This window comes from Pongo abelii, chromosome 10, assembly GCF_028885655.2.
Source record: "Pongo abelii isolate AG06213 chromosome 10, NHGRI_mPonAbe1-v2.0_pri, whole genome shotgun sequence".
Classification (NCBI taxonomy): domain Eukaryota; kingdom Metazoa; phylum Chordata; class Mammalia; order Primates; family Hominidae; genus Pongo; species Pongo abelii.
The window spans coordinates 46325910-46334354 of record NC_071995.2 but is presented as its reverse complement, the minus strand read 5'-3'; the positions used below and the strand labels follow the sequence as shown (position 1 = coordinate 46334354).

General features: G+C 43.8%; 1 protein-coding gene across 1 annotated transcript; it reads right to left on the bottom strand.

The window, feature by feature from the left end:
- Nucleotides 1-4724: 4724 nt before the first annotated feature.
- LOC100437059 (olfactory receptor 8S1) lies at nt 4725-7804 on the bottom strand. Its single transcript, XM_002823159.4, has 2 exons — nt 7032-7804; nt 4725-4887 (listed from the first exon to the last, which is right to left on the bottom strand). Exons 1-2 carry the CDS (start codon nt 7802-7804, stop codon nt 4725-4727), a joined length of 936 nt encoding a protein of 311 aa, XP_002823205.3.
- Between the last annotated feature and the right edge of the window lie 641 nt (nt 7805-8445).

Genomic DNA, 8445 nt, shown 5'->3' with positions numbered 1-8445 from the left:
CTGGCTGTAATTTTTTTCCCCCTGGAGGGAAGGGGAAGAAATAGGATGAGTAGGTGGACACTGAAGCCATAGGTCATTGCCACCTTCCATCTCTACCAAAGAAGAAGTAGGCTGAATTTACAATAGAAAGGTGAAGGTTACTTTCTATACCAACTCAATGCAACAAACTTTTATTGATCACCTAATCTATTCAAGGAACTGTAGAGGGATCCAGAGTGGGCTAAACACTGGCCGGGTGCGGTGCTCCCACCTGTAATTCCAGCACTTTGGGAGGCTGAGGTGGGCAGATCACTTGAGGTCAGGAGTTTGAGACCAGCATGGCCAACAGCAAAACCCTGTCTCTACCCAAAATACAAAAATTATCTGGGTGTGGTGGCAGGCGCCTGTAATCCCAGCTACTCGGGAGGCTGAGGCAGAAGAATTGTTTGAACCTGGGAGGCAGAGTTTGCAGTGAGCTGAGATCACGTCATTGCACTCCAGCCTCGGTGCTCCATCTCAAAAAACAAAAACAAAAACAAAAAACAAAAACACGAAGTTGGCAGAATGGCCTTTTCCCTCAAGGACTAATGGGAAAGACAAGATAAACATTAATAAATAGTTACAATATAAGGAAGAGAGTTATAAGCATCATGAGAGAGGTTAGAAATGTGCACTGGGCATTCACAAAAGGAAAGATAACTTATATTTGGAGGGGATGTTGGGAAAAAGGAATCAAGAAAGAGTTCCTGAAAGGGAGAGCATTTAGGCTGGTTTTAAAGTCTGTGTGGGATTTTGACAAGTGGAGATGTGGGGTAGGAAAAGGAAGAGCATGGGTGGGAACCCAAGAATCTGAAATGGGTGACTTGAGGGGGTTGAAGGATTCCTTTATCCTTCATGAGGAGCTATGAAGGGAACCCTTCCTGTCTCTGGAAACCAGAGGGAGAACAGGGACCTTGACAGTCAGCGCAGTGGTGCTGAGGAATCTGAGAACATGGGACGTTTTGGTTTGGACCCTCCACTCCATTATTTCTTCTTGTGCTGTGCTTGTTTTTAAGGAGAATGTTTGCAGAACTTCATTCATTTAAATAATTATGGGATATGTGAAAGAAGAAGAATCAGGAAATTTGGGTCCTAAAATCTGTTTCTGCTACTTATTGATGGTCTGAACCTGGGCAGGTCATCTCCATTCTCTGTGCCTCAGCTTCCTCATCTTAAAATGAGGATTTTGGTCTAGATAGTTTTCTGAGATCATTTCCTGCATTAACAATCCAGCATTCCAAACTACAGTTTAATTTGTCACACTCTGAATGAGCTGAGAATGACATTCGCATTGTTGCTCAGCTCCACAGCCCTGGCCTTCATCCCACAGAGAAGACAGGAAAGTTCACCTGTGAGGGCAAGTACAGTGTATACGAGTTCATGATCTTCAGGAGCCGTTGCTGAAGGAATTGACAGTAAGAGATTTATCTGTAGAGAGAACCTCAGCCTGAGGTCAGATCAAGAACAGATAGAAGCCAGGGAACTGGCATGAAAGAGATCTTTTTCTTTTTTTCAATTATTCATTTGTTACAGTGGGTTATGATACAAATGTTTATAGATGCCTACTCTGTACTAGTACTACAGAGCAGTTTTTCTGTGTTTCTATTCAGTTCAATTGTAGTGTGTTGAGTTGTAAAATAATCCACGTATTAAATCAAATAAACAAACAAAATGCCATGTTCTTTTGTACAAGCAACACTACAAAAGGCATTTGGGGTCTGCATTTGGAATTCTCAGGCAAACTCTCTCTTGTTCCTAGTATGTACTTATTTTCCCCACACTAGCTTACGTATATATATTTTTTGAGATGGAGTTTTGCTCTTGTTGCCCAGGCTGGAGTGCAGTGGCACGATCTCGGCTCACTGCGACCTCCATGTCTTGGGTTCAAGCGTTTCTCCTGACTCAGCCTCCTGACTAGCTGGGATTACAGGCGCCTGCCACCATGCCCGGCTAATTTTTGTATTTTTAGTAGAGATGGGGTTTCACCATGTTGCTCAGGCTAGTCTCGAACTCCCACCTCGGCCTTCCAATGTGCTGGGATTACAGGTGTGAGCCACAGTGCCCGGCCTGTACATTTTTTAAATTTAAATGCCTAATATGGTGTCCACTGAATTAAGAATTCTTTTGAGAAAATGAACCAATAAATCTATACATTGCCTCCTTTATCCAGTGAGGTATGGCTGTATCAGCTTCATGACATACATGCCAGTAGTCTTCTTCACCTTCTCCTCCTCCTCCTTTTTTACAAATAAAAATTGTATATGATGAAGGTGTACAACTTGATGTTTTGTTATATGTATACACTTAAATGATCACCACAGTCAAGCTCATTAACATATCATCACCTCACATGATTACTTTTCTTTTTCTTTGGGCATAGAAGCAGGCTTGATAGATGCAGTTCTCTTCGCATTTGGGTAGAAGCAGGACAGGAAACTGCTGTTCTCTTCCTGAGAACTTTCTTGAGAGCTGAATAGGAGGCACCATGGCAGCTGAGCATCTGTTCTGCTTTCTCTACCTCTGTCTCTTTCCCTTAGGCCTAAAATGAAGCTCTAAGCCAAGCAAAGGTCTGAAGTCATCCAGACTAATTGGGAAGCGGGTAGGCTCCAGGGAATGGCTCTCAGAGAGCAGACCATTTACTGAGCTCTGTGTGAGAAAGACTCAAAATGGTTCACAGCAATACAGAGTTTTGTTCTCTCCTCTTATCCTGCTTTCTCCTCCCTGCTACTTTTCCCTGACACCTATCTTGTTGTGAAGACAGGAATTGCATTAGATAAAATCAAATCTTTTTTATTTTTTTTTGAGATGGAATCTTGCTCTGTTGCCCAGGCTGGAGTGCTGTGGTACGATCTTGGTTCACTGCAACCTCCGCCTCCTGGGTTCAAGCGATTCTCCTGCCTCAGCCTCCTGCATAGCTGGGATTACAGGCATGCGCTGCCATGCCCAGCTAATTTTTGTATTTTTAGTAGAGACGGGGTTTCACCATGTTGGCCAGGTGGGTCTTGAACTCCTGCCCTCAGGTGATCAGCCCTCCTCAGCCTTCCAAAGTGCTGAGATTATAGGCGTGAGACACCGTGTCTGGCCTCTTTTTTTTTTTTTTTTTTGATGGAGTCTCTCTCTGTTGCCCAGGCTAGAGTGCAGTGGCATAATCTCAGCTCACTGCAACCTCTGCCTCTCAGGTTCAAACAGTTTTCCTGCCTCAGCCTCCCAAGTAGCTGGGGTTACAGGTACCCACCACCATGCGCAGCTAATTTTTGTATTTTTAGTAGACATGGGACATGGGGTTTCACCGTGTTGGCCAGGTTGGTCTTCAACTCCTGACCTCAGGTGATCCACCCACCTCAGCCTCCCAAAGTGCTGGGATTACAGGCGTGAGCCACCATGCCCAGCCTCAAATATTTCTTTTCATGTTTCTTCTCTCACTTCTCCTTCTCTCTCATCCATTCAGTTTTTTCATTTATTGAACACTAATTAAGAGCCTATTAGGTGACAGGAGGTACTGGATATTGGGGATACAGAAGCTATTAGAGATTTTGCTCTTAAGACCCTTATACTTTAGAGGGGGATACTCCCCTCCTCCCATTTCCTGGGATCATGCAAGAGAAAAGACTTCAGGTGATCCACATTCATTCCTTCCTTCACTGCTTGATTTGTCACCAAATGGTTATTGAGGATATGCTGTTTGCTAGGTACTACTTTATTTATTTATTTGTTTATTTAGAGATGGGGTCTCACAATGTTGCCTAGTCTAGAGGACAGTGGCTATTCACAGGTGTGAGCACAGCACACTACAGCCTCTAACTCCTGAGTTCAAGAGATCTTCCTGCTTCAGTCTCTCGAGTAGCTGGGACTACAGGGATGTGCCACCACACCTGGCTTAGGCTCTACTTTAGCTGCTACTTGTTAAGGATGAAGATAGGAAGAGACACTCTTATTTTATTTGATTTCCTTTTTTTTTTTTGACAGAGTTTTGCTCTGTCGCCAGGCTGGAGTGCTCACTGCAACCTCCGCCTCCCAGGTTCAAGCAATTCTCCTGCTTCAGCCTCCCAAGTAGCTGGGACTACAGGCATGAACCACCACACCAGGCTAATTTTTGTATTTTCGGTAGAGACAGGGTTTCACCATATTGGCCAGGATGGTCTTGATCTCCTGACTTGGTGATCTGCCCGCCTTGGCTTCCCAAAGTGCTAGGATTACAGGTGTGAGCCACCATGCCCGGCCTATTTGATTTCTTTCTAAGTTGTTATGGGATGTAGATCTTTCCAGGGACTTTTTGGCATGAGAACAAAAGAGGAGTTGGGTCACAGTGCCAAGATGGGACTATCCCAGAATGCAGAAGGACATTTGCTAGTGGTTTGATAGGTCGATTTACCTTTTGTTCATAGACATAAGTAAAAGGGAGAGGGAGAGGCAGGAAGAAGAGGGGTAAAAAAGGCAAGAAATTAGAGGAAAAAGCATTAGCTATAGAAATGGCCAGGGATGTCCTGACGATTTTCTTGTATAATGACTGGGCCCCCTCTGATGGGTGCTACCTGCTCTGTGACAGTTTCCTCATTGCCTTTGGCTGGGAGCAGGGCATTGGAGGAAGAGAAACTAAGGTCTCTGTTATGGAAAGAGATGAATGTTGAGATAGCTGAGTGGGGATAGCTCTTCCTCCCTCCTTTTTTCCCTATAACTTTTCCTCCTGCAGAGGCAGGGGCGCTGGGCTACAAGGGAAGCCTGGACTTCCTGGCCAGCATCCTCCTCAGAGCCACCTTTACCTCCTGGTTCTTCAGACTGTAGATGAGGGGGTTCAGCAGGGGTGTTATCACACTGTACTGCACAGAGAGCACTTGCTCTAGGGCTGAGCCAGATGCTGGAATCATATACCTTGAAGGGAATTGCACAGAAAAGCAACTTATGACAATGGTGACAATTCTCACTGTTGGCAGCAATAATTCATCACTTCCCTGCAAAGACTCTGCAAAGGAGGTCTTCAGAGCTGACCTTCTCTGGTGGCAGCATCTAGAAATGGCTGATCTGTGAAAAGTTAGTCATTTCTGCCTTCAAACACTTCTAAACATAAGTGAGGTCACACAGAAAGTTATAGGAGCTGCCCCAAGGAACAAGCAGTTCTGCAGCATATCAAATGTTGCAGGTTAGAACACAATTAATATTGGGGACAGATAAAAAGTAAAACGAAAAAATAGAATTAATAATAATTTCATACATTTCCATAGCATTTCATACTCTTCAAAGCATTCTTCCTTAATAGCTATGATGATCATATGAGGAATTTTTCTCTTTATACACAACAGTACAGAAACGCAATGTTCTCACCTTGTGATGACTGTTCATGTAAAACTGTATACTTAGTTTAAAATATTGTCATTATTCCCAACTTTTATGGCCCTGGGAATTACCCTCAGAATCCTTGCCTATTATTTGTATAAAGTTGAGTGGAACAAACATTTGTCCTTTTAGTTGCATTTTTCTTTGGTTTGGAAAAGAAGCCAAAACTGGTAAAATGGGAGATAAAAATGGGTTAAGCACATAATATGATTCCAAAATAATAAGATTAAAATCTTGGGTACATGTTGCTAAGTACCACTCGGAGTATCTTCCAAAGAAGCACTAGTATTATTATTTATTTGCAATGGCACCATCATTATTGGAATAGACTATCCCAAGGATGTTCCTTGTGGGTTCCAATGTGTTTGGTTATTAAAAAAATAGTCATTTTACTGTTATTTTTTGTCATCTAACTTATTCTTTCTAACATTTCTATGAAGTAAGTAGTCACATCCCTTATGGCAGATGAGGAAACTGAGACAAAGGGAGATGAAGAGATTGGTGCACAGCTCAGTTGAGCTCTCCTGGGCTATTTATTTATTTTTTTCTTTTACTTATTTTTTTTTTCTTTCCTTGCCACTAGACTACAGGTACTGGACTATTCTTACCATCCATTTCCATCCTTGGCTTCTCTCTGAATCACAGGCAGGTGAGAAAAATATTGAACAATTTGTGCAAATCCACCTTCAATTTACTAGAAGAAAGCACAGGCATCGATTGTTTTGTCTCCTAGTGAGGGAGGACTAGGCAGCCAGAGCTGTCGATGTTTGAGAAGCATGGTAAGGAAGGGCACGGATCTTGGTCCAACCTATGGCTCCATTACTAGCTTGTTCTGGGACTGCTGAGAAATTACGTGATTACTCCCCAAACTCAGGTTCTTTATCTAAAAGTGGGTTGATAATATTTCTCTTGTAGTGTGATGGATACTAAAATTGGCTTGGCGATGTAAAGCAGCTGGTGTATAGTAAATGGCTAGTAAATTGCTACAACATATGTAAGCTTTGGCGACATCTCCCAGTAGGAAATAAAGATGGCATATGTTTCAAAGAAAGGTTTTATTTTTTGTCTAACACTGAATAAAAATCTAACAAAGGTTCTCTGATTTCTTTTTGTGAACTCCAAAATCTTAGGTTAATGAAGTAGAAAAATCTTTATCTTGGTCTAAACTCATTCTCCAGAATGGACAATTGAAGCCTTAGAAAGAAAATAGATTCTGTTTTGTTTTTTTTTTTTTTTTAACTAGTCTCACTCTGTTGCCCAGGCTGGAGTGCAGTAGTGCAATTTCCGCTCACTGCAAACTCTGCCTCCAAGGCTGAAGCAATTCTCCTGCCTCAGCCTCCCAAATAGCTAGGACTACAGGTGTACGTGACCACACCTGGCTAATTTCTATATTTTCAGTAGAGATGGGGTTTCACCATGTTGGCCAGGCTGGTCTCCAACTCCTGGGCTCAAGCGATCCACCCACCTCAGCCTCCCAAAGTGCTGGGGTTATAGGCATGAGCCACTGTACCCAGGTGAAAATAGATTCTTTACAATTCATACAGCTAGTCCATGGTAGAGCCAGCACTAGAGCCTAGGCCTTTTGAATGTCCTGCTATTTTGTAATGCTCTTTTCTGCCAATGGAGACCACTTAGGGTAAGGAATATCCCACATTTATATTCAGGGGTGTAGTATGACATACCTGAGAACTCCTGAAGTATAAAAGATGGTGACCACAAGGAAATGGGAAGAGCAGGTGGAAAAGATCTTGCTCCGACCTGTGGCAGAGTTGATCCTCAGGGCTGTCATGATGATACAGCTGTAGGAACCCAGCAAAAGGACAAGGGTGCCAAGGCCCAGGACTGACATGGTGGTGAGAATGGAGGCAATGCTAGCGCAGGGGTCAGAACAGGTCAATGAGAGCACCGGAGGAAGCTCGCAGGCAAAACTGCGGATGACATTAGGGCCACAGAAGTGCTGCTGAGCCAGGAGGAGGGTGTTAATTAGGCCAGTCCCCATTCCTATGGTCCAGGATGCCCCCACCAGGCCAGCACACACCCTCCTGTTTATAATCACCACATACAACAGTGGATGACACACGGCCTGAAACCGGTCGTAGGCCATGACTGAGAGGAGGCAAGCCTCAGTAGCTCCAGAAAATATGACCAGGGAGATCTGAGTGAAACACTCAAGGAAGGATATTGTCTTCCCCTTAGAAAGAAGGTTCTCTAGCAGTTTAGGCACAATAATTGAGGAATAGAAAGCATCCAGGAAGGAGAGGTGTCTCAGGAAGAAGTACATGGGGGTGTGGAGGTGGGAATCAGTACTGATCACCAGCACCATCAGCAGGTTCCCCAGTAGAGTCAAGAGGTAAATCACCAGGAACAGAACAAAGAGCAGCACCTGAACCTGAGGGTTGTTGGACAGTCCTAGGAGAACAAACACAGTGACTGTGGTCATGTTGCTGACTTCCATGGAGCATTCAAGTTTCCCTTTTGACTGACAAGAACAGAAAAGAATGCTCCAATGGGTTATCAGTGTCAGGGCATGCCTGGGGATGAGGCATTGGCAGTAAAGCTTCAGGGAAGACCCAGGACAGATTCTGTAGCAGAGGAAGCCTTGCCATGTCAGGCTGCATCAGTCCTTTCCAGCTCAGGGCAGTAACCTATTGGCCGTGGTGGAGAAGATGGGGAGGAAAAGTACAGAGAATCAGACCTAGAAAGGAAGGAGAAGAGAGCAGGAATTATTCAGTCTGGAGAAGGAAGGGAAGGGAGTTGGGACTCCTGAGTGCTGAGAAGTGCTATTCTCTACTTCCAAAAGGAACGGAGCTCAAACCACAGGAAGGCTAACTGGCATAGTGAATAAGCAATAAACACTTTGGCTGACCATCTGGGTGGCAGACCATGATGAGTGTCTGAGTGACTGATAGAAGTATTATGAGACCTGGTCATGGTGCAAGTTGTCTTACAGCCACTGTAAGCTCATAAACCACGTAAGTTTCTAAAAAAAAAAAAAGTCTGGGAAAAATAGATGGTGTCTAAAGTTCATTCCAGATTAGATTTTTTTTTTTTTTTTTTGAGACAGAGTCTTACTCTTTTGCCCAGGCTGGAGTGCAG